Genomic DNA, 26,524 nt, shown 5'->3' with positions numbered 1-26,524 from the left:
TTGATTTGAAGACTTTGATCTGTGAGTTCTGCTATCGCTGCAAAGCTAACGTTAGCATTAACGGCTGTTTACTTATCAGACTAGAAAAAACGTTTTCAGTTCAGCATCAAACTTCCTTTACTCACCGAGAACTGTCTCCAGTGTTGTAAAGCAATGCTAATGTTAACTTTATCACATTTTTTCTTCTACTGAAGTTAGCATGCTAACCAGCTCGCCCCAGTCTGACTGGACTGTTTCATCACTTTCCGATAGCGAGTCAGGAGCATCCAGGCTGCCATGAAGAAGTAGCGCTGCTCAGATTGCGTATTTTAACCTCTTGCAAATGCAACAACGGCTGAAGCTCTTAGCTGCTAATTAAACAGTTGTTAATGCTAATGTTGGCTAAAGGCAAAACTCAAAAATAATAATCTTTTAATGCATTTATTGAGAAAATAATTGGTTGATTAATAGATAATGAAAATATTTTTGGTCAGCAAAAATGTCAGAAATCCATAACTTTTAGTTATAAGGTAGAAGATGCCAAACCTTGATATGGTCCTATACAGTAACCTTTCTTTTCTTTTTCTTAAACTCAAACTACAGCTCAGTTTTGCTGTGTTGTCTTGACTATGCAAACATACTGTAGACCATTATTAGCCCATATAAGGAGAGCATTAAATCTGGGACTTCCTCATCGTCATCCTCTCATGTTTGTACAGTATGATGGATTATTGATGGCGGATGCTAGACCAGACTACCTATTGTCTCGGTGCTGCAGCGCTGGAGGTAAACTCCCAGTCATACCAGGCACATATCATCTGCCCAGTGTTGGTCCAGTAGTTTGCAGCAGGCTGGTGCCAGCCTTAGCCCCTCCCTCCTGTGAGCTGCAGGCGGACTCTGGTCCTCACTGCAGTCCGCAGTAAGTCCACCGGCGCCCGTCAGAGTGCAGCAGTCTGCAGTCTCCATCACACTCCTCCCTGCGCTCCCCTGGCAGGTGGAAAAGACACACAAGCCGGGCCGGGACAATGTGAGTATCGGCGCTTATTTATTATAGTTTCAGTAAATATCACACAGGTATATCATTAGATTTCTTTTCAGAAATGTTTGATGCTTATTTTTTAGCGACTTTTCTGCGGCGTCATGGACAGGTGAAGTTGATTTTTTTGAGTCGGTGTTAATCGGTAATGCGTTCATGGAAATCTAACCTTTTTACTCAGTATTAAACAGGCTGCTGCAACACCTGTGCAAAAACATATAGACATCAGCAGATAGATTTGAAACTGGACTGGTGATTATATTTTGAAGCATTTAATCCTTTTATAAATAACCTTAATTTCCTCTCAAGAGTCTTAATCTTTAACCTGTTTGATTTGATTAAACTGTCCAAAAGGTGATGATCATTGGGATGTAATGAGCTATTGAACGCTGTTCTTCCATGACCTCAAAACGCCTTTGATTTAGAAAAGACAGAGCCTAATGATGCAGCAGATCGCTCCCCCTCTCTCTCCTCTTTGCGGCGCATTGACAGCAGGGAAACGTGTCCCATTTCATGTCTGCAGTGCAAACGGCGGATTGCAGCACAGGGCTGCGCTGACTGGCTCATACACACCTAGAAAAAGCCTTTTAAAATCTGTCAGTCACAAATAAAGATTCATTAAACCCAGATTTTTTTTTGTAGATTTAAATGTTTTTCTTTCCTTTTTGTTTTTGTATTATAGCCTCCAATAGTTTTCTTATTGGTTCCTACACTCAAGGCCTTTAATTTAAAATACATAATGACATTTATCTTACATTATAGAGCTTGTTAACTTTGTGGCAACTTCTCCCTCATATTCACTCTTTTAGCCTGAGCATACAGTAATTCATTGTCTCTTTTCTCATTAATTACGGTTATTTATTTATTTATTTATTATTCCTTGTTACTACTGGACAATTGTACAGTAAGTGTTTAAGTGATGTGTGTGTGTGTGTGTGTGTGTGTGTGTGTGTGTGTGTGTGTGTGTGTGTGTGTGTGTGTGTGTGTGTGTGTGTGTGTGTGTGTGTCCTTCCTTCCTCAGGGCTTTCATCTCAGTCTTGGTGATTTTGGCCCTCGTGGTTTCAGCTGAAGGAAGTGTTGGGTAAGCTGATCGTCTCAGATACAGTAGATGTACTAGGTGGCCAAAAGTATGATGACACCCAAACGTTACACCCATATGTAAATTGTACTATTACAAATGAATTTAGCTTTTTGACACTTGCGGCCAAAACAACTTATATTTTTCTCCCCTGCCACACGAGGACAAATAATTAACACACCTAAACATGTAAACAGAGTGGGTGGACCGTTAATCATCGGACTGGTGGTTCAATTCATGACTGCTCCTGTGATCGCTGGTATTAATCTGCTGCTATAAGACCCTCCACTCCTCCAGGAAGGCTTTTAACAAGATCTTGGAACCTGGCTGCAAGAATTTTTCTCCCATTCATCCACAAGAGGATTAGTGCGATCGGGCACTAATACAGTTACCAGATGTTACTTTCAACAAACAAGGCATTACATTGTCATGCCCTTCTCTATTTAAAGGAGTTGTGGCACCCTCTGACCACTGGGCGGAGCCTCAGGCCTCCTGAACAGGGACCTCTGGTTGTTCCAAGGTCAAAGCGGAAAACAAAGGTGGCTGTTGTTGCAGCTGCAAAACTCTGAAATAGTCTCCAAGTGACAGATAAACCATATCAGTGCACATCTTCAGGAAGCATTTGAAGTTAAATAGTTTACTTTGTGAGTTTTACTCTAATTTATGGTCATGCTAGTGGCATGGTGGCGACTGAGTTGGTCAGTCTGTCCGCCACTTTGGTCCAGACTGAAATTACAGGATTTCTGTGAAATTTTTAATAGGCATAGTCCCCAGAGGATGGATCCTAATGTTCTAATCCCCTGGTTCTTTCTGTAGCGCCACCATGAGGTTTAAATATAAAATTGCCATGAAATTTGCCGCAGATATTCAAGTTCTTTAGAGGATGATCCTCTGGCTTTTCTTTTAGTGCCACCAGCAGGTTAAACTTTCATGGTTTATCTCTACATCTACTTGATTGATTGGCTCCAAATTCTATAGAGACATTCATGGCTCCCAGAGGATGTATGTTAAGGCTTTCTCATGACTCATTTCTGGACAGCTATAGGTGATGGACTGCCATGAAATCTGGTACAGACATTCATTTTCCCCTCAGGAATTAATTGCACTGACTTGATCTTCTGACTCTTTATTTCCTGACCTGGCACCATCATCACGTCAAATTTTCTGTGCCCCCAATACTTTTAGTTTTGACCAAATGTTTTGTGTTTGCTAAATGCTAAATATTAGCATGTTAGCATTGTCGTTATGAGTGTTTTCTTCAAAGCTGTTAGCATAGCTGTAGATTCTTAGTCTTGTTCCTCTGTTTTATAATATATTCTATTATAAAGTGAATTTGGTTGCTGGTTTGCTACTGATGTTGGATGATAAAGCTCAGATCTGTTGAATGGGATCTTCCTCAAATTTCCTGCATAAAATCATCCACATACTCAAAGTTTCAACAGGGGTGTCCACAGAGTTTTGGCCGCATATTGTCGCTAAATAATAAAATTGAATTCTATTACCACTCTGTTATAGACCGAGTACCAACACCAGCTTCTGCACAGAGTCCAAGGAATGTCTGGAGTACGAGCTCGTCTGCAAAACAGATGAATATGAGGTGAGTGAACCCCTTCGTGTGAACCAGCACATATACTGTACACACAAGACCTGCCCATCAAGCTGATACTTCTCACACAAGCTAGTTCTCTCTTTTCCCATTTTGTGTCTGTGTGTGTTCAGGTGCGACACTACAGCCCCACTCGCTGGGTGTCAACAGATGCCGAGGCCTATTTCATGGGAGTGGGTGCAGCCATGGCTTTCAGGAGACTTTTCCAGTACATCACTGGAGCCAATGAAGGAGGTAAGGAAAAGTACAGGGAGGGAAAATCAGCCTCGGTAGAGTGTGTTTGTTTTGTGTGTGTTATTTTGTATGTGTGTGTGTGTGTGTGTGTTGACAGGCATCCAGATGGAGATGACCGCCCCTGTCCTGGTTAAGATCCCAGAGGAGACAAAGATGTGGGAGCCGGCTATCTACACGTTAAACTTCCCGCTGCCGGCTGCCTACCAGGACAAACCGCCTGCACCCACCAATGACAAGGTGAGCTGAGCCTGGCAGGTGCTGAGGGATTGTGGGAGAAAGAGCCTTTAAGTGTGGAGGGAGGCAGTTTTTTTTTTAGAGCTGGGTAGCCGCCCTTGCTTATTGTGAAGTCAAATGCTTTTATCCTCCCATTATCTGTGTGTAATTCAATCAGTGGTTTTTGCTTTTAGATCAGTAGAGAGCATTGATGGATGAACAGTATTTAGTGGAGTTGGCTGCGGTGCTGCTCTCACTCAGCAGAATAGAACTAGATACTGCTGCATCATGAAGGTGTCAGTGCTGCTGTCCTGTATCTGTTGCATCATTTCATAATCTATAGTCTGTGTAGATGCACATTCTTAATCTGTTTTATTCATCTGAGACGGATCAGAAACATCCTTCTTCTCCAGTCATGCCTGTGGTTGACTAAACTTAACAACAGAGAACCCTAATTAACCTTTTGCCTTGTAGACTGTATGTAACACTTACACTAATACTACATTACATGTTTTACAATATTATTTCAGCTCCATTATTTTAAGTCATAATATACTTTAACAACGTTTAACAACAACATGATTTAATTAGTGCTACAGTAAGTACGGTGTGAGTTTTTAAAACTTCCTGCAATTCACATGATAAAAATCTTCCAGTTTTAATTTTGGCCGACAAACATTTCTTCTAATGGCCACGACATCTTACTGATGTCTAGTATAGACGTCCCAACCTTGCACTTTAGTTGCCGAGACAATATACTTTTCTAATCATTTACATGTCAGTGAAGAAGAATATTTGTGCCTGCAGCATTCACTGTGATGGAGCTTTGTTGTTTGCTGATGTTGCGTCTGTGTCTCTATCACAGCTGTATTTCACTGAGATGCCAGAGATGGACGTGTACGTGAGGAGCTACGGAGGCTGGATGCTGTCAGTGACCTCCAGGCTTCACGCCCACCTGCTGACTAAAGAACTGGAGAGAGTCCGAGCTTCCTACAACCACAGCTACCACTATGGAGTTGGCTATGACAGGTATGACTAACTCATTTTCATGTTCGAGTTCTTCTAGTGTTCTAGTCCGAATTTTGTGCATGTGATATTTGGAAAACTCTGGCCAAAAATTACTTTTTGATTTATACAATTTGTTGCTTTATTTTCCTATAATTGGAAGCAGGATTCTTTTAGGTGTTACCTAATTGACATAAAAAGCCAGAACTCTTAAACACATTGCAGTCGCAACCAAATTTGGGTGACAGGTGCACAAAACAACTCAGAGCGTTCCTGTAAAATGTAACAGCATTTCATTTTTAGGCGGCACAACAGCACCATGGTAAACTTAAATTGCACGGTCATGATTCTGACTCACTTGTAATTTTGCATCCGTGTCATCAGCCAATCAGCATGACCATCACAATCTGCTTTTGGATCCAAATCTGGATCCATATGCCGATTTAAAAAGAAATTACAGTTTTGTGTAATTAAAGAAAAAACACACATCACTGCACACGTCACTCACTTTTAACGGTTGTGTTCATCTTTCTTTCTTTCTTTCTTTCTTTGTGTGTGTGTGTGTGTGTGTGTGCGTGAGCAGTCCCTTGAAGTTGTTGAACAGGCACAATGAGGTGTGGTATGTGGCCGAGGGAGAGCCGGTTTGCACGGATCCACGGGAACCGACCCCGGCACACACACCCAGGCCGACTCTGCCCGCCTCACCAACAGACTCTCCGTCTGACCCTCTCCCGCACACACTGTCTGACTCACTCACTCCCTTCAACTTGTCCTCGAACACAACATCCAACTCCTCCTCTTCCTCCTCACAAATGCCGTCTGACACACCCTCTCTCCCCCCGTCTAACGCTCCTCCCAGCCCTTCGTCCAACGTGCCCTCTGAAGTCGCATTCAGCCACCCTCCTACCTCCGCCCAGATCCTGCTGGACCCCACAACCAACTCATCTGATCCCGTCTCTGTGAGCCCGTCTCTGGAGCCCCAGTCTGAAGTTGTCCCGTGGAACAGCACAGCCCACAGCTCTGTGGATACACAAGCTGACAGTAACCCTGTGGTGGAACCAGATGACGCTCATTAACAGCCTTCACGTTTTCTTTAAGCAGCCATTCCAAGTATATTAACATGGAAACTAAAGAAAAGAAACAGTGGAGGTTTGGCAGAAGGTTGAGTGAATGTGAGTAATAGACGGACATGTTGGTCTCTTCTTCCTTATCTCTCTATTCCTGTGTATTACACCAACTCCTCCTTATGGCACTTAGTATTTGACTATATGTTCTATCACAGCTTTGCGCCTGCAGCTTCCTGTATCAGCGAACACATGCCTGTACACTTTGTTGTTCTGAGGTTATCATACAGCTGCATTTAGAATTAAATAAGATCGATGTATTTGTTAGAAAGTTAGAATTCAAAGTTGCTATGTTTAATCTAAAGGCAGAGGAAGATGCCTTTTGACATCAGTTTAAACCAAAACCTGATTTAGCTACTACTAGGACTTCAGTGGAAACCTGTGTGTAACTGATAAATCAAATGCTGGGACTAACCACGGTAGGCCATTATATCAGACGAAACTTTACTGTGTTCTATCCACTCTCGTAAATGGACTTTGATGATGTTATTAATTATTATTATTAATAAGCTTTTTCTCTGTTTAGCTTGTCGTCAATTACTTTCATGATGTGTGGCAACATATTAGTAAATCATAATAAATTCAGTACGCACATTCATTGGGATCTTTGGTGCAGCCTTAAACCTAAGAAATAAAACTGTATGGCTCTAATTATTTGGGGATCTTATGGAATTACCCAGATTGTAATTATTCTTATTTTTCTTTTTTTTTTTTTTTTTTTACCTTGGATCAAACCTTTGTCTCAGTATTTGTGCTCAAAAACTAAATAAAATAAAAAAAATAAAATTCTTGGCCAAATGTTTTGCAAATTGTATTGATATTTTTAAATCAATTTTTAGGTAATTAAGAAATTTGATCAGATTTTGTGATAGATTCTTCTGGCTCCCAGAATTAAAAAAAAAAAAAAACCTATTACAGTAATATAGCTTTGATTACACAAGGGATATTAATAACATACAGCCAAAATAGCTTGTTTTTCAATTCTCCCTTAATTTACTGTTAAAATTTTAGCTTAAAAAAAAAAGATTTAGAATCAACAGCATGATGGATTTTTCTTCCTGCTAACTTGGATCAACATTCAACCTTCAGACAAGTACAGAACAGGAGGATTCACATACACAAACACAGACGCACCCTCTCAGCTCTGGCCCCTTTTGAGTAGTGATCACTGTCCTCCATGGCGTCAAATCTAACTGTGGTAGGACTGCCCCAAAGATCCCAGAGAATCACGGCTGATCGAACCAATGCAATAAGAGTTATATCAGTTAATAATCTCTAGGCTACATACTGTATGTTCTGAGGAAGGTGCAATAAAAACCCATAACAAACACTTGGGCTCATGGTTTTATTGGTGGCTTTAGACTTGATTAACCAAGAGAATAATTTACTTTTGGAAAGACAACTTTGGTGGAGAACTTTGGTGTTATCTGGCAGTGGTAGTATCAACAACATTGGTAGTAAGCAGCGCACACCTCACGCTCACCTTCACCTTCACACCTGTGCACCAGACTTTCTCGTCTCTCGTGAAATGACCTCGTTGTTAGTGACACTTCTCAGTTTCTCCTATAGTTATTGGTTGGTGGCTCCAGGATCTACACCTGCTCCAGACAGGCACCTTGGGGCAATATGTCAGTGTTTTATTTTGAGCTTGTTGTGCTGCCCCCAAGTGGCCAAAAAAAAAATTGTTAATGCAGATTTAAGAACTGCACATTATCTTGTTTTCTACAATGCAAAGTGACACATAACCTCCAGTATCGGTGCATTAAAATTCTCTGAAGTTAAAATCAACAGTGCGACCTTTCCCAGATTCAGCCCTGATTCTGCTGCAGAAACCGAAGCTGCCGCTGGCTGATCTCTCAGTGGTCCTCGGCAGTGGCTCGTAAATCTGAAAAATCTGAGAACTGGTGTTCACAGGTGAGTCATATATTTTATCAGGAATGTCTGACTGCTGCTGCTCGCCTTAACCTGTGTCACATATTGTGGACTGTTCCCGAGGTTTCATTCATCAGTGTGAGGAGAAACGATAGGCCACAAGGGTGAAGGGAACGATATACCAAGAGAGAGAGACGGGCGGAAAAAAAGGAAGAAACGGAAGAAACAGCTTGATCAGTGGAGTTTAATCCAGTCTGTTATTTCATACATGAATGCTGGTCTGAAAAACACCAATTTTTAATTGTGTGCACTCTACCACGAGTAGGGATCGGGTTCAATAGCATTTTATCGAATCCACATCCTTTACTGAATCTTTTTAGGTAGTTTTGCTTGTTTGGAAATGAAGACATTTGAGTTAAAAAGCACATGTACTGTTTTTATTTCACTAAAACCTAAACCAACCAAATTATAGATTTCTCTACATACAAGAAACACAGAACATTACCACACGGCGGATTTGTTGTTGCTTTGCTCAAGGTCACAGAATACAGTGTAACACCAGCTGTAGGCTGAGGCCGAGCACTTGATCGTCCTTCTGAAGTTATCAGAAATAGCACAAGTTCTTATTTAAGCAGGGACTTGTCATTCTCCCCTTTGTCATAAGTGCTGTTATGCAAATATTGCATTTCATAGCTGTTTCGCTGACTTGGGAACATTTAAATTAAGGCGGTCCACCATGTTCAGTCATGCAGTGTCGTTATCAACTGTGTCGCTGAGTTAGGAATTGTTTGTCACCAATTTTTTTTCTTTGCAAAAGGAGATTATCTAAGAGAGATTGAAGATTTGATAGACGATTCAATTGCTGCAGATTTTAAAGGAGCTGTTTGTGAGTTTTGCTACTGCTACATAGCTAGTGTTAGCATTAACAGCTGTTTACTTACCAGTCTAGAGGAAACGTTGCAAGTACAGCAACAAACTTCGTTCCTTTATTCACCAACAGCTGTCTCAGGATGTAGAAAGCAACATTAATGTTAACTCTTGTCTCTATCACGTCTTTTCCTCTACTGCAGTTAGCATGCTAATCAGCTAGCCCCGGCCCGTCTTGTCACTTTCTGATAGCGCCTCGCTTTAGCTTCCAATCTGGCCTGAAGACGTAGTGCTGCTCAGAAGGTGTATTTTAACCTTTTGTATTATAAAGGCAACGATGCCTGAAGCTCTTGTCAAGCAACAATCACCAAGAAAACCACGTTTGTCTGCAGAGAAAACTTACAAATAGCCCCTTTAACAAATCTGGGCATTTTAACAACTTAGAACCAGATCCAAAATGGACCCGACTATCAGAACCCGTCCCTCACCAAGAGTGCAACAATCCACATAAATGTAAGTTTGGCATGACACGGCATCCTTGTTATACTATTAGTTCAGTGTACAAAATTTGTTTTAATTGGCATCTGCTGCTCATACGGATACCCATTATCAACATAGTTTCATCAAACCACAAGTTCTCACTGCGATATTATTTTGAAATAAGCTTATACCACATACAGTAAATAACCATTCATGCGGTGGTAATCATTGCTGAAAACCACTGACACATTTACAGCTCTTTGACTCCAAAAAACAAAGTTCACCTCTGCTCTCTGCATCATATAGTTATGGCTATCTTAGTTTTGCAAAACAAATGTGCTTTGATCCACCTGCTGATTGTTGAAGGTAGAATTAAACTTGAGGGTCATACAAAATAAAAGTCCTGCGTGTCTCTCTGACATGAGAAGGCATTTTCTCCATTGTTTGGCTTCATGTATAAAAGTGGTATTCTACTTGAGGACTTCAGTCCACAGAACCAGAGAGGGACCGGACAGCAATCTTAAGTCTTATGAAAGTCAGTGTTTTTCCAGTAAACAATAAAGTTTCCTTTTCCTCTGAAAGAAAAAAAAAAGTCATTTTTCGAGTTCGTACTTCAAATAATGAAAGTATAAATAATGAGACTTTTTAAAAGTAAATCTTCCTTGTAACGTTAACCTAATATTTTACAAAACCTTCCTCTGTACACTCTGGATATGAGCGTGTCTCTGTTTTCTGTGTAGTTGTGCTGTTGATGTTTTCATGCACATTAAGGGGAACTAAAAATATTTTTTTTTTATATTTTGTACTTCTACTTAAATCCAAGAGCAAGACAGCTAAGATGTCTGTACGCACACAGTTGCCTAAAGGCTTATCTGTGTGCACATAAATAACTGTTTTCCACTGCTGACTACAGTTTTCACTATAATTACAGTGTGATTATAGTGTTTTCTTTAATCGTGTGTCACTGTAATGTTGTGTTATGTTCCTCACTTGGAAATAACCGCCTTCTTAGTAATGCTTGCTCTCCTGCTTCCTCCTCCTCCTGCGCCTCCTCCTCCGTGCCAAAGATGGCTGGGGATGGTGAAAGCATCCACGCTCATGCCCATGGTTTTAGAGGGGATGGCACTAAACTGCTTCCTATCTGAACTGTATTTGTAGATGGACTCCACCTGGGTGGAGCCAATTGTCCGGGGACCCACGCCAGCCAATCGTATGAGCTCCTGGGAGTCTGGGTTCATGGTGTATACGCCCCTGAACTGGCAGCTGGAATCCCGGAAGAGGATAAGGAAGTGGTTTGCAGGAGACTTCTCCATCTCCTGAGGTTGGTACAAGATGAGAAGTAAAAGAGAGAAATGCAACAAATCATATTGGTGTTCTAGTTTTAATCATCATCATCAAACATGCAAATGACCCAGTTTGGTGCCTAAAAATAGTAACAGAATTCATGTTTTAATAAATAGAGTGCTGCAGGAGTGAGTCCTAAAATTATGGTTCCCAAAATCCATGGATTTTTTGAATGGGTTTTTTGTTAAACTGAAATAAGGTCTGTTAACATAAGCTCAAGACATTTTCACATTTTATTTTACGACATTTAAAATATGTCAGTAAATACCCCAGTCATGATTTCTTTAAGCTTTTGTGTCTCTTTTACATCATCACCGATCTACTCACCAGTCCACTTTTACAGCCTTGTTTTGATATTTGCACTTTTGCAAACAATTGCTGACTTTATTAGAGGAAAGACTTTTGTAGAAGAGGAAAGCGCTAAATAAAGCTACAAGTTGTAGTTCATTTGTAGCCTAACATTAGCTTTGTACTACTGGTGATTGTATTTAGGCTGGTGTTCATTTGTGAACATTATCGTGCTGAACAAAACGTATAAATATCATAAATGTTCCTTTGTCACAGAGTTTATTCTCGGCAGTAATCCAAAAGCCAATGTGAAAGTCCCATTGGCTTTTCTTGAGGGAACCAGGGTGATGCTAACTTAAGAGTTGGCCCACAAAAGTATGTCATGCCTGCAGCCCTCTATTAATGTCATGAATTTCAATAAAAGGGTTGATACAGAATACAAAGATGATGCAGAAAATGAAAATCTACCTCCACTATCTTGTTTTTTTGTGCCTCGTTGACCTTTCCAGCCAGGCAGCAGCGGGAGAGAGCGTTGTGAATGATAAATTTGTTGGACTTGAAGCTTGGTTCTTTGAAGAGCTTTGGACCTGAAAAAATACAAACACAGGCATGCTTGATTATGCAATGTGCACAATTGTAAGCAGTTTGGCAATGCATAGGAGTACTCGGGAACTGAGAGATACTGTAATGCTGCAGAGCTCTACCTGTGTATTCTGGGGCAGGTGAGGTTCCATTGGAGCCACTCTCCCAGTCCTTGTCTCCGTTCAGATTGGCCAGTCTACTTGGTGTCGCACATCCTGACGGTGAATCAGGACGGCTGCTGGAGAGGTCAAACAATGAGCCAACACGCCATAACCTTATATCGGTGCTAAACTTGATAACAGAACGATTCATGCCTAGATCATTAATAAGAAAGTAGTGATTGGTGAGGTTTTGGTTGTAGTGATTTATTTCTACGTGAGAAATGAGTCAAGTAACATTACTTCTACTGGGTGCTAGTCCAGTCCTCTTTCTACACCTTGTTTTGGCACCAAGTATCACCAAGAACTAGCCAGAACTAGCCGTTAGAGCCAATTAGCATCATTAACAAGCATGTTTTCAGCTTCTGGATGTTAGCATACTGAAGTTTAGCCTGTAATCTGCAACTTAGCAAATAATATTGGCATGTTGGCATTTAATTCAGCTGATGTTGGCAAGTTTACATTCAGCATGTAACTTTTTGCATGTTACTGTAACATGATAACTTTAGCACATTAGCATTGATCTCAGATCAATTTGCTCTTTAATCTTAGAGGTCCCCTGTCATGACGTGAAATATTGCACAAGTGGAAATTTCGATCATCACAGTCATCCGGATGCATCCTTGGGAAACCATGAAGAGATATTTCCCTCTGGAGAAAATGATTGGACTAAAAAGACCAACCAAATGACCAATTGACCAGAACTGCCATCTCTTGAGCTATAACAATCGCAACTAAAAACCTTGTCAATGAGAGGTAAGAGATATACAAATGACGTATGCAGCAGTGTACCTGTGAGGTTTCTTTGTGGGGTCACTACCACGGTTTCCTGTCTCATCTGTTGCTGCCAGGTTGAGGGAGGAGTGAGAGTAGACTTTGGTCAACTTAGAGCCTGGACAAACATGAAGACACGAAAACAGTTTAGTCACTTAAATCATCTACAGACAGTTAACTTCATATATGATATATTTTTCACTTTTGACTTCACCAGTTGTTCTCTTGGCTGGACTCAGAGACAGCTGTGTTTCTTCCCTGGTCATACTGCGAGGCCGAGAGCGGGTCTTCTTGGCTGAAGATCGTCCTTGATTGGCGGTTTTCTGGCGGAGCACTTTGTCCAGGTCGTCCATGATCCTGAGCTGTTGCCGCCGCGCATACTCCCCTCGTGTGAAATCTCCCCGACGGGCTGGAGTAGCAGGCGGTGTGGGTGACGGGGAGGTGGTGCCTGCAGGGGGTGTATTGGAGGGAGACGCTGCTCTCCTGTCTGAAGACACAACTCTGAGAACAGGAGAAAAAAGGTTACTTTCATATGGGCGCCGTTAAGCTTTGGAGTCTATAAGATAAGAAATTAAAGCAGTGCAAACTTGGATTCAACATGCTAAGATGTATGTGGGTGTGTTGTACCTGATTTCCCTTTCTTGCTCATGCCACTGTCTCCTCCTCTTCAGCTCCTCTGTTCTCTTTTGCTGCCTCTCCAACAGGAGAGCTCTACGCTGGGCCATCTCCCCCTCACTATGTACCTCCTCCTACGACCACACAACCATATACCCAACTGTCATGACGAGATTCATGTGCATTCAAAACAAACAAACATAGTATTTCTCTTTTTTAAGCACTTACCTTGAAGAAGAATCCTATTCCTCCTTTGGTTTCCAGCTCGCTCTGTTCTCCACTCGGTTCCAAAGTTTCGGTCTGTCCTGTTTGTTCTTTGGGTTCGGTTTGTTGTTCCGGCAAATCCGTGGCTTCCATAGCCAGATTCAGCTGCTCTAAAGGATCGAAGGGTTCTGTGGCGAGTCCTCTTGCCGGTTCCGCAGCAGATTCTGTGTGATCGCTCATTGAGTCAGAGGAAAACTCCTGCCCTTCATCGGTTGGTTCATCGCTGCCTCCTTCTGGCCCTCCAAGAGATGATAGTGACACCTCAATCATGCTGCAGCGTTTCTCTGCATCTCTGCCTCTTCCTCCTTCCCCTACTGCGCTGTACGCAGCGGAAATGGACAAAGTCTCGCTCTCAAATGAGCACTCTGAAGGAGCACCAGAGCTGCTGCCACCAGCAGCCCTGGGACGATCTTGTCTGGGCTGTGACAAGATCGGCAGCCCTCCAACACCCTCTACGTCCTCTTGCTCCAGCTCCAGGCTGAACTGGGTGGGTGTCTCGCTAGAGCCTGTTTCTGAGTTGCTCTCATCAGGCTGTGGCTGCTGAGGCTGAGGAGATTCCTGAGGAGTCCGGGGACCGCCGATACGGAAGGAAGAGGACGTCTGAACCTGACACTTGCTGGGGGACACACGGCGCAAGTGGGGGAGGGTGTCCACAGTCTGGGTTGGTGTCAAGACCCGATTGAGAGGAGGGAACTTGAGTTCGGAAGGCCGTGGATGGGGGCGCTGATTTTGGGGGCGTGGGTGGTGTTTGGGGCTCCGAGGTGAGGAGGAGGAGTGAATCTTAGTGCGAGGAGCAGGGCAGGAGGAGGAGACGACTGTTTTTGGAGAGGTGGACAAGGTCAGAGCGTGAGAACGCCGTGAGGGAGAGGAGGGGAGATTGGGATTGGTAGGGATCACCCAAGCTTTACCGTTGCTCCTTGTAGGAGTCTTTGTCGGGGTTCTCGGAGGTGTCTTTGTTGGTGTGTGGGGAGGGGTTCTGGGTGGTGTTTTGACGTTACTTCTAATCACTGACTTTGGAGCGGGTTTGGGTGTATTTCTGGGTCTTTGGTTGCTCATGAGCTGCTGCTGCTGTTCTGTAAGTTTCTGCATGTCCTTCTGTAATGACTGCAGGGCTTCACTCAGTTTCTGCACGACTTCATTGTATTCCACAAGAACACCGTCACCAGCTTTCTCTTTCTCTTTTTCTGCACCTTGCTTAGTTTCAATAGAGAACGTGACCTGCTTCTCCAGCCGAGGAGGATTGGAAACGGATAGCTTTTCTTTCTCCTTATCTCCGTCTTTTTCTTTTTCCTCCTTTTCTTTCTCTTCCTTCTCCTCCTCCTGTTTCAGTTGCTCCTCCATGTGGGTGAGGCGCTCCTCCAGGGTGAGATTATCCTCCCCCAGTCCCTCCCCTCCTCCCTCTCCTTGCTCTCTTTTCAGTTGAAGGAAAGCAGTTTTGCCAAGCCTCTGTCTGTGTTTGGCAAAGATGGCTTCGATGCGTCTTTTTTGGGCTTCAATGCTTTTGCGTTTTTCCTCCAGACGAGCCCCCAACTCCCAGGCCTCGGAGCCTGGTTCGGGGCCTCTGGGACCTGGGCTGTCCTGTCGGCCAGGTGCCCCCGCTGGGGTTGAGGGTGTATGTGGAGTTCCTGGGGTTGTTGGCGTCGCAGCAGAGGCTGAGTCCTCTCCGGGAGCAGCCGAATGTCTTCTCCTGCTGTCTCGTCGCTCAGCAAAGCTTGTCATTCGTGGGCTATTGCTGGTGCTGTGGTTTCCCTGGCGACCGTTACTGGGTCGAATATTACCAGGGGCATTTCTTGGGGTATCATCTGATAGTTCAGAGGAGTCGACGCTGCCATCTCGTAGAACGGAGTCATCGTCACGTGACATATCGGAGCTCCGTCCTGATCTCTCCCTCCTCTCTCCCCTTCCCTGCCTTTCCGTATCACCCCCTTCTCCTCCAACAGGCCGGCAGAGGACTCCAGAGCGACAGGGAGCAGAGCTACTGAGCTGGGGATTATCCTCCTCGGGGGAGTGCAGGAAGAAACCGGCAGGGGCTCCCTCGGGACGTAACCTGGGCTCGGGCCGTCCTCCCAACACTCCTCTTCCACCTTTCTCTGGCGTCCTTCCCTTCTTCCGATCTTTGCTGTTGGGAGTATGAACCACCTGTAGCGCCTCCTCGATTGTTGGCAGCTCTCCTAGCGGTGCCGTGTGTGCGTAAGGGCCCCAGGAAGACCGCTGCGATGGGGCTGAAGCGCTGACCAGGTGGCTGAGGTCCTCTGGAGGGCTGTACGGGACACGAGTCATCCCTGCTGAAGTCACCGGTGAGGTCATTACAGGGATGCCGGTGGTCAGGCTGTCAGTGCTGACAGAGCGAAAGACAGAATCTATTGGGTTTCCCATGACAATGTCAACATCACTGTCCAGCCCAAATGGGATGCTGAAAGTCACTGCTGACAGAGGACGACTGCAGAGAGGTGGGTGACGATGGAAACATGGACCAATGGATGGGTTGTGCCACACAGTATGGAAAAGCAGAGACCACAGAAGCCAAAGAAAGAAAGAAGATTAAAAAATTAAGATAAAATATGAATGCAACACAACATTTACTATAGAAATCACACAAAGCTTTTAAGCTACCTACCCGATTTGTTTCTTCGTCCAACTTTTGTTTTCTGAAAAAGACAGATAAAACTAAATAAATAAATGAGTCTATAAAAGTTTATTCATTTCAAAGAAACACATTCCTGTGCTCTGTATTTCCTACCTGGTGACACTGGAGAGGAGATGGGCACAAAGGGTTGTTTGAAGATAAAGGAAGGAGAACCACTGAAACAGGACAAAACAGTGAAATGCTGCACATTCACACATTTTTTCTAAAAGAAACCCAAAACAAACTAAAACTGTGTGTTACAGCTTTGATTCTCAGTTCAAAACATAAGGTGTCTACATCAGATTTCTCTTTTTTTTCTTCTTGCTTTCTAATACCTGTTGCTGTTCCCAGTGACAGGACTTGTGCAGTCCAGTAGCCCCGAGACATCTGAAAGACACAGAGGCCCTGCAGTGTCAGAGGCTGGTGTTTATTTATCAAACACTCTAACAGCCAGTGCATCAATATGTCAGGAATGTATTAGAAACAAACTGTATGTTACAGACCTGTGAGGTCAATGGGTTGTGTGGGCTGGACAAAATCAGGCTTCTTCACCTCAAACCACTCCAGCAGTTCTGCTATGAAGCTCATGATGTTCAGCTGAGAGAGGGGGGGGGTAAATAGATATTGAACAGATATTAGATCGTCAACACAGTCAGCAGTTTGTGTGCATGTCTGTAACTCCCTGTTCACACTTTCAAAGATTGTCATATTCACGATCCTACATTTAAAGCACTAAAGACATAATTTCCTTAATCAGCTGTTTATCTTAAATAGTAGTGTCTTACATGAACACACTGTCTGCCTCAGGTAACATTAGAGATTACTGTATTTGACTTTGTTGGAAAAGGGTGAAATCAAATATTTTCACAAAACAGTCTAAAAATATAGGAACCAGAATCTGACGGTCTGTTGTTGTCTGGCAGTTGTTGGGTTGTAGGGAGACACAGCTCCCAGTCAAATCTGATCAAACCACAGTGTTGATGGAGCACAGCTGACTGTTGAACTCTAACTCAGTTACAAATGTTTAATTTTAAGGAGAAATACTCAAATTTTCGAAACCAACATTTCAGGTGCTTCAACTACAGTGAAAACGCAGGAGGTCATAAATGCTCACATGGAGAACGGGTGGAGCGTAGAGCAGGTCCTCCACAGCGAGGGGGCAGCAGCTCTGTAAACTGTTCTCGCAAAACTCTTTGACCAGCTGCAGGTTGTAGAGACTGTCGGCCAATGACATGGTGTCCTTCAGACACACATCTGGAGGGGAAGAGACAGGAATACATAGACATTAATGTGTGTGTGTATGATTGTTAAATATATTTGCTTCAACTCGAACACTATCATAACAGGTGCTTTTTAAACATGTTTTTGTGAATTCCAATATATAAAGGAAATTTCCAACAAATGCTTTCTCAGTAAATTTAACATACATTCAAGATCCCACACTTATTGGCATTTTTTTTTAATATGATGGGCTCATTATTTAAGCTGCTATCAGCATACATCAGCCAAATATTAATATTTCAACATCTAACGTGAATTTGTATGCACGTGTGTTAGCGCCTGAGTTTATGTGCGTACCCTCTAGAGGCAGCAAGCTGGGGCAGTAGTAGTGCAACACAGCAGCTATGGCACAGCCATTAGACAGATCTTTGACCGCAGACACCAGAGGGAAAGTAGGAGTCAGCTTAGATTGCACTTTGTCCTTCCTATAGCGGATCTGGAGAGGAAAGAGAGGGGAGGGGAGGAGGAGAAAGAGAAGAGGGTAAAAAGAGGAAGAGTTGTGCAAAGACAGGTAGGAAACAGTAAATGGACAAGTGAGGGGAAAGAGGAGAGACCATAAGGCAGAAAAAAATTACAGATATGAAAATACAGGTTCAAGTTAGAGTTAGAAAAGTGACCAAAGAAATGTAAAACCAGCCGGGAGTGTCCGTCTTTCAGACAATAAATAAAATCATCGACTCAAACTGTGCAGCCAGCCAAACTCCAGGAAAATTGCAAAGAGAAGAAAACCCACAGAAACAAAGCGCAAGACCAGTGATGCTTCATTTGAGAAACATTTGCACACATAGACACACACACACACACCAACCAGGAGGTGCAGTGCAAAGGACTAAAAAAAAAAAAAAAAAAAAAGAAAAAAAAAAAAAAAAAAAAAAAAAAAAAAGGCAATACAAAAAACTGAAAGAAAATTATGTCAGTGATTATAAGTGAAAATGAGGACGTTTCTCCTCCGGTGTCCATGCAGCAGAAACAGGCACTGACGACACTCTGATCAGGTAAAAACCACATAATCAGATTTTTCTTTTTTAAGTGAATTTTACAGCTCAGATGCTGGATTGCTTTTTTAAATGTGCACATGAGATAAAATAAACCCAAAAACAAAAAAGAAAGGGTTCATGTCTTAAGTGCATCAGCTGTAACTTGCTGCTAAATGATTTTGCGCAGCCTTGTTGTAGGAGTACAGAGACGAAAAGGTCAACACCCAGTCTGATCATGCCTCCTACAACGCGGCTTTGTAACACACACTTTAAAGAAAAGAAGTGAAACGTAAATAAATATGAATAAATAGTGTTAAAAGCTAATGAGTTTTAATTGATCCATCCAACCTCGGGGTTGGAGTGGTGATTAGTTTGCAGTCAGTCAGTCGGTCATTGGTCGACAGCGTGGGAGAGGTGTGGCGATTGGTCAGGTCTGTCTGTCAGTCAGTTGTAGTGCGTTGCTACGGGAGACGTGGAGGATGAGGGTGAGATAAGAGCGAGATGTTATACGTTACCACTGGCGGCTTATTCCCCGACTCCTTCAAACAAAAAGCGATAGCATGCTGGATGGGGGATGGCAGAGAGAGGGAAACAAGCATAAATGACAAGGGGGCCGGTCATCATGGGAACTGCCACACCACTAAGTCACATGGCGCTGCTCAGGGAGAGAGGAGCGGCAGGGGAGGAGGAGGAGGCGAAGAAGGGGGCAAAGAAAGGGGCAAACAAAGGGGGCGCAGAGGTAGTTTAATAATCAGCGAGGAAGTAATTTCACCTCCCTCCCTCCTCTCCAACATCTCCTCCTCCCCCCTCCGCTCTGATAATCTGGGCAGTTTGAGATGAAACCGATGACTGAATGTAACAAAGTCAGAAACACCCTCAAGGTCCAAAACATCATCAGTTGATAACAATAGTAATAATAATAATAATCACAGGACATTTCAGTGGCATCTGATTAATCAGCTGAAAAGGTCACAGACAAAGGCACTTTTCATAACGAGACAGATAAGAGAGTATGAGAGGCATTTCCAGCAGGCACAGTTAATGTCAGCCATAGCAGATGGACAGACTCAGAGAGAGAGAGAGAGACAGGAGAAGGGTACACTTACTGGGACTAGTTTCCAGTACCAACGGGTGGATTGACACTGCCAGAGAGCAAGGCACGACAGAGATAAACCAGAGGGAGAAAACAGAGAAGCAGAGCAAGGTCGATGTTAGAAAGCAACACAGCAACGAGAGACAGTCGTTTAATGACGAGTCACCAAGCAATGTTCTGCTTGTTTTATCAAAGACTTCAGTGAATCATTTTTAATGAAGGGACAGAGCTCTGCTAACGTCAGCGGCTCCGTTTCAAGGATGTGTAGTGCGAGTGATATTTTCTTTCGCCGAGTAGAGGAAGTCACCGTTGTAAATCGGCACAAGATGACAAACTCCAGAACTTCAGACACAGTGATACGACAGTATAACGTACAACAGTTTGGCATCAATGATAAGGAAGTCACCCAGACAGTTGGTGGTGTGAGCAGGATCATACAAGTCGATGCACAAAAGTGAAACCTCAGTTCATTCCCAGGACTGAGCTCGGTTTTGTTGCTACATCACGTTGAACTTAGAAGATTGTGTTTTAATTGAGTGTGTGTGTTTGTGTGTGTGTGTGTTTGTGTGTGTGTGTGTGTGTGTGTGTCAGGTATTTTTACCGAGTCCTGAACAGCCTGCAGGTCTGTACACGTCTGCGACTTGACGGGTTCCTCTTCTTCTGTGCTTTCTCTCAATTTCTGGTTCAGCTGTAGACACAAGACAACTACTGTTAAAGGACAAGTTCACTGTTTTTCCCCTATTGTCCCTATTGTTCTATTTAATTAAAATACAAAAAAAAATTTAAAGTAAATTTTATTTACAAATTAAATTTAAATTAAATTAATTTTTTTAAAAACTTTAAAAAGACCAATGGCTGTGGACTACAAAGACCATCATCTTTGAGGTCAAATAATTGTACACAGGAAAATGATTCCTATTAACAGTAAAACCTGAGAATTTGTACAATATTCAGCTTCAGCAAGGCTTCACTTAATGAATGAAAACAGGATCAAAGATAACAGGGACAAGAACAAACAGTTTATACAGTTTATATGAGTATAAATTAAAATGATAAGAATTACAGCAAGCCAAGACTTTGCAATAAAATAAGTTTGAAATACTAAAATTAAATATGTAAATAAAATATTAACAAATAATAGCTTTTCATTACAGCCACACCCAAATACTGCTCTTGTTTTCACTGATGAAAATATTGTGTCTGTGTCTTCTAGTGATGATAAAGACGTCACACTATCAGCTTGTATTGCTCGTAAACACAATCGTAAACGGAAAACTGTGCAAAAAGTCAATGACACCCGACAGAGAGCAAGTTTAATGTAATCTGTCCTTTAAGCTAACAACTTGAGTAAGGAGGGAAACAACATGGTCTCACCCTGTTGACCCAGAAGAGCAGAGCGTTCTCCCATGGAGAACTGACGCCCATCTGCTCCGCCTCCGTCGCCATCTTCACCCGGCCCACTGTCTCTTTAGCAGCCAGTGACATCAGAGCGTCCATCAGGGCAAGGTGGGACTTCTGCACCAATCAGGGACAAGTGCTTTTTACTACCTTACACTTATTTGGCAGCTGGAAAGTTGTAGGTCCTACTTTACTTACACTTTTATACTCAAGACTTTTACTTTGGAAATTTGGGTAGATTTTATTTTTCCTGTTTGCAGATCAAACTGAAATCTAAATAAAAACTACACACAGCCACACACACACATACTGTCTTGATGGGGACGTTGCTGAGATCCTCCTCGGTGACATCTACATCCTGGACCTTTGGGGTGAAACCTTTCTTAATGAGGAACTGCAGCAGCGCGGAGTTGTCGGCCGGGGACCCCTGCGATGCCGGCAAAGAGACCCCGTGTGCCTGGGCCAGCAGGGCCTGAGCTCGGCAGTAGATCTCCGGGGAGAGAAGCAGCTTGGAGACGGACGGCTTGAGGTGCTCTTGTTCATACTGGTCCTTGTAAAGCGGCTCCCGCAACTCCACAGGGACATTTTCTGAAGCGAGAGAGAGAGAGAGAGAGAGAGAGAGAGAGAAAGAGAGAGAGAGAGAGAGAGAGAGAGAGAGAGAGAGAGAGGACGACTCTGTAAGGCTTTTTTCACAAAATGTTTTTACAGACATTCATGGTTCCTAGAGGATGGATCCTAAAGACTTTGCAGACTGATTTTTCCTCTACTGACACCATGAGGTTGAAATTTCTGGACTGAAGTGAAATGTCTTGACAGCTTTTGCAGGGACTGCCATGAAACTTGTTTTGCATATTCATGGTTTCCAGAGGATGAATCCTACTACCTTCTGTGATCCTTTGGCTTTTTCTTTACCTTCATCTGCAGGTCAAAGTTTTCACTTATTTTGTGAATAACTCAACTCAACTAGCTCTAACGTAAGATGCTGAACTAAGATGGTGATCAAGTTAAACATTACACCTGCTTAACATCTGCATGTTAGCATTAGCAGTGTGAGCATTTTAGCATCATAGATGCACTTAGTATGCTACTGTTGAAGAAACAACCATGTTTGCAAACTCAGAAGAGCTCTGAATGAATATTTCAGTAGATGGATGGTGCAAGTTGAAAGAGTCCACTCATCATTTTCTATAAGCAGAAATCTGAGTGAGGGCATTCATTCATCTATTAGAGGAGGTTCTCTGAGCTGCATGTGAGGAGAAACAGAACAATGAAGCAGTTTATGGTGCAGATATAAGATATTTCTTGCCTTGCTGCAGTTATACTGTAAGAAATGGGAAAAATGAGTCATCCTCTCTGCACTGGAAAGACAGTGGCGCTTACTTCTACTGCAATGCATAGAACTGCTTCATCAAGTCATTGTCCCATGTGGAAAAGGTTACAGAGGTCACCAAGGCTGCTGCAGAGAGACTGCAGATCCGCTGTATTTCTGTTCTAGCAGAGAAAAGTGAATAACCACTGGATAAAAGTGAAGAAGTTCCCCCACAGTGGAAATTAGGCGACAGTCAGTAATGGGGGGGGGGGGGGGGGGGGGGCTGCAGGAGAGGATAATGTCATCATCTGCATGAACAGCTCAGCTCAGCGAGGTTACCCAGACAAGAGTGTGGGAGTGAACATCAAGTAATCTATGATGTGCAAGAAGATCTGACCATGATGAGTGGGTCATTTCATACACACACACACACACACACACACACACACACACACACACACACACACACACACACACACACACAGGACACGGAAACACGCACTTTCCTGACTGACCCATATTCCAGCTCTGTAGCTTCTGTACGGCTGCACGAAGAGTCAGGATAATCCTGAAGATTGAAGTGGACTTCTTAAAGGGAATATCAGAGTCTACATCTCTTCCATTTACTCTTTCAGTCAATCTTCTTTTCCTTTAAGCCTTTACCAATTCACTCCTTCATCTGTCCATACACATCTGACTACGACTCATAATGAGGGCTACAACTCCTCTTTTTTTTCTTTCTCTCTGTAACCTAATGTTGTAAGGCTCTTATATGAAACTATAACTCCTCTCCTCATCCTCTCCTCCCTTTCTCTCTATTGCAGAAGAAGAGAAGAGAAGAGAAGAGAAGAGAAGAGAAGAGAAGAGAAGAGAAGAGAAGAGAAATTATCTATCTGTGTCATTACATAAACAACAGTTTGAACACACACTCCACTGCAGTGTGACACACACACTCTTTGGGGTTAAAACCATTGCCTTTCACACACTGCAGCACTGGGACGAAGTAGGGACTGCTGTCGCTATGGGAACGGTGGAAATGGAAAGCGGCAATTCTGTCCCGATCACAGCAGAGGCAATGAGACTGGACTGCTGAGTAGGTCCCAGCTAACCCATTTAACATAATACTAATTTCATCTGGAAGAAACAGGAACAGAGCTGCGGAGCTGACACGGCACAACACTGTTACTTTGTATAGATTTTTAGGAGCATGGTGCTAGAAATCACCTAAAATATACAAGTTACTGACAAGATAATATAATGACTCATTCATTCACTCACTCCCTGCCACAATGTCCCAACACGTACAAACATGTGCTCAAGGCTGCAATAATGTTTTTTTTTCTATTTTTCTATTTTTTTCTCTCTGTTTATAAGTGACTTGGTAAAATCTAGCATGTTTCCAAAAGACAACAAGAACCCAGGAAGAAATAAGTTATCTTTTGTAGGGGACATCCTTTGGCCATGTCAGATACAATAAATCTCAATGGCACCAGGAGTGTGTGCGGTGAATGAATCTCATGTGTGACTTTATTAGTGCTATTTTCTTTCGGGCTTCCATTAAAATTCTATGAGGCACCCACTGGGCATTTTCAACAGCTGACAGCCTCCCTGCTGAGAGGTTTCCAGCTCATCTCTCCTCCTGTCCCACTGACTCCAAGACTGGACGCAAATATAACGTGAAATTCTGTCTGAAGCTATTACTACAGCACACAAAAACACGGATTATTACATAACGGACAACTGTGTAAGTCTGCTATTGTAGATTTAGTCAACAGTGTGATGTCACTGTGTTAGTCAGCAGAGCCTGAACATACACACAGACCTGGTGTTTGACTGGAGCATGCCATCTGTACCCAGAAATAGAAACAGCACTGAATCAGTTGAGCAACAAAAAAACTGTCAAACACAATTTTTTATGACAATTATTTTAAAAAATCGAAATATACTCTGATCCTATACAGAAATGTAGTATATGACATATATAGTACATGTCCCTGTATCAAGGGTGATGTCACCATATATGTCATCTATGAGGGGAAATATTATTTAACATATTTACATCCTCTGGATATAAAAAGATAGTTTATAACATATACAAAATACACATAGTAAAATTTGTATGTTGTAATATATATAAATATATATAAAATTGTTTTCATGATGAATTCTTATATGGTATAACATGTTGCAATACATATGTTTCATCTTCATATATGCAAGTTTATTAAACAACATACGTATAAAAATGCTCTATACTGATACATATATATATAAGTAGAGAGCATTTCTTTTTAGTTTCTCATTCATTTTAAACATATCTATCTTCCCGTTCTGGGAGAGTGGTCTCAGACTTTTGGACCCTACTGTTTATAATATCAACATATACTCTATTAACAGGCTTTGGGATGGATAGTGTACATACATAAACATACATATCTGCAAAGGCTAGACATACAGTATCTGTCAATTGTTCTAATTTCTAAGGTTTTATATATCATTTTTACATATATGTTTTTATTTTATATGTACATACTGTATATTTCATATGTGGAAACTCAATATACGTACATATATTACATTTATGTAAGGGATCCCAGCATCTCAAACAGGATTAGCTGATTTTCTCTGTTTTATCATTATCTGATCTGTTTTACCATTTTAAATAAAATTGTTTTTCAAACTGTCAGTTGGACAACGTGAGCAATGTGATGACTTCACCTTGAGCTCTTGCAACTTATAATATTACTGTCACTACTTTCTTTCTTTCTTTCTTTCTTTCTTTCATGATAGATACAGTAGATTGATCAATAATGAAAATATTCATTGATTGCAGCCCCAGCTAGAAGCACCTTTGCAGTATGATGTCATCCAGTAGCCTACAACATGACCACAAACTGTAGAAAGACCACAAAGATGAGTCTGTATGTCTGGCGCCATGTCAACAAAAGCACTACATTATACAAGCTTCATCCGCCTGTTAATTTATCTCAGTCGGATTAAATTGAATCACATTGAAGTGTGCAGGTGTTGCTGTTTCTGACTCCATCCAGTCTATCACTACATCCAGTTTGAGCACAGCAAAAAAATAAATAAATTAAGTGTAAAAGAAAACATGCCTCTGCACCTCTGTCCTGCCATATGATGATAAACAATCTCTAAAATATTCTTAAGTGGTTCATGAATTTAATGCATTTGCAGCAGTTAGAACCAAAAACACTCCATTGTCTTACTAGACACTATGTCACCTTCACTAAAATGCCACGCGCTATAGCTCAACGTGCGTGCGTAACACTGACACAAATATTATGCGGTCTTGACCCATTTACAGCCGGCCCACACATAAATAGCCCACATCTTTATCGCCGTGGTTTTTAAATGAAAAGGTAATGAACCCAGGTTACATCTAGGTTATATTTTGCCTGGTGAACCCCTCCACGGGCCTAATGTAGCGGCTCTGACAAAAGGCTTTGTTGCACTGCAGCGATGACAGCCTCCGGTTCCTTCATGCATCACGCACCACGGAGGAGATTCCGTCTGACAAGCCACATATTCATGTCAATAATTGGCTGAAAATCATCCTCAGTCAATATGGTAGCTACATGCTCTGGCAAAAGCTGCACAGCCTGGGAGGAAACGAGCATCATCAGGCAGCGGCTTGATAAGGATGGATGCTGAGCGGTTGGATGCTGGAGGTTTCCCCTAGATGCCAAATAAAACGAGGAGCGTCTAACTCCAAGCTCCATATATAGCTGGATAAATTATTAAGCGCCCCACCCAAAGCTGCGCGCCTCAGTGATGTGAACAGAGACCGGAGTGTACCTGCAGAGCCGTACGACTTCGACAGCAGCCACCGGACGCTGGCGCGGATCTTGGCCCGGCTGAAGTCGTACTGGTCCAGCGGTTTGATCTCCGGCACTGAAAAGGTCTTCTTCATCGCGCTGGGAGAGTCCACCATGGCCGCGCTGTGCCGCACGGACGACACGGAGGCAGCAGCAGCAGCAACAGCAACAGCAGCAGCACCGGAAAAATGTGAGGAGGAGGGATGGAGGAGGAGGAGGAGGGGGAGGACAGATGGAGGAGGACACTGTGGTGCAGGCGCAGATTGGAACAAATGAATGACGACAAAATCACAAAAAGTTAAATAGAAAGAATGACTTTACAAAAAACAAATCTATTATTATCCTAGCATATAAATCAAAAATCTGTTTTATGGAGAATAAAATACCTCACTTATGCCTTCAACCGGCTCCACGCCCCCATGAACGTCACATGTCGGCCAATGGGGATGTCACACAAAATATGATTTTCAAATCCTTCATAT

General features: G+C 42.6%; 2 protein-coding genes across 2 annotated transcripts; one reads left to right on the top strand and one right to left on the bottom strand.

Annotated features, from left to right (window-relative positions):
* The first annotated feature begins 880 nt into the window (after nt 1-880).
* Nucleotides 881-7,299, top strand: LOC111216611. The gene is made up of 7 exons (XM_022738186.1): nt 881-1,006; nt 2,037-2,096; nt 3,609-3,690; nt 3,813-3,933; nt 4,031-4,170; nt 5,012-5,175; nt 5,735-7,299. Coding segments are annotated over exons 1-7 (1,062 nt in total). The 5' UTR covers nt 881-1,004; the 3' UTR covers nt 6,228-7,299.
* Nucleotides 7,300-10,289: 2,990 nt separating this feature from the next.
* On the bottom strand, nt 10,290-26,173 carry LOC111216600 (calmodulin-regulated spectrin-associated protein 3-like). Its single transcript, XM_022738169.1, has 19 exons — nt 26,023-26,173; nt 21,205-21,482; nt 20,871-21,011; nt 20,098-20,184; nt 19,510-19,545; nt 18,919-18,966; nt 17,724-17,862; nt 17,260-17,399; nt 16,649-16,742; nt 16,481-16,532; nt 16,260-16,321; nt 16,137-16,173; nt 13,484-15,959; nt 13,268-13,389; nt 12,855-13,141; nt 12,659-12,758; nt 11,831-11,946; nt 11,595-11,713; nt 10,290-10,810 (listed from the first exon to the last, which is right to left on the bottom strand). Exons 1-19 carry the CDS (start codon nt 26,156-26,158, stop codon nt 10,481-10,483), a joined length of 4,800 nt encoding a protein of 1,599 aa, XP_022593890.1. The 5' UTR covers nt 26,159-26,173; the 3' UTR covers nt 10,290-10,480.
* Between the last annotated feature and the right edge of the window lie 351 nt (nt 26,174-26,524).

This window comes from Seriola dumerili, unplaced genomic scaffold (genome assembly GCF_002260705.1).
Source record: "Seriola dumerili isolate Sdu_G_001 unplaced genomic scaffold, Sdu_1.0 BDQW01000035.1, whole genome shotgun sequence".
NCBI lineage: Eukaryota > Metazoa > Chordata > Actinopteri > Carangiformes > Carangidae > Seriola > Seriola dumerili.
Note: the sequence above shows the minus strand (reverse complement) of the source record. Positions and strands in the feature narration are given on the sequence as shown.

Coding starts and splice junctions, on each gene's coding strand:
- LOC111216600 (XM_022738169.1), bottom strand. CDS start 26,158: ATGGTGGACTCTCCCAGCGCGATGAAGAAGACCTTTTCAGTGCCGGAG. Junction 19,546..20,097: donor TGCAGGCTGTTCAGGACTCG/GTAAAAATACCT, acceptor GCTCTCTGGCAG/TGTCAATCCACCCGTTGGTA. Junction 16,743..17,259: donor ACGCTCCACCCGTTCTCCAT/GTGAGCATTTAT, acceptor CCCCTCTCTCAG/CTGAACATCATGAGCTTCAT.
- LOC111216611 (XM_022738186.1), top strand. Junction 2,097..3,608: donor TCAGCTGAAGGAAGTGTTGG/GTAAGCTGATCG, acceptor ACTCTGTTATAG/ACCGAGTACCAACACCAGCT. Junction 3,691..3,812: donor GCAAAACAGATGAATATGAG/GTGAGTGAACCC, acceptor GTGTGTGTTCAG/GTGCGACACTACAGCCCCAC.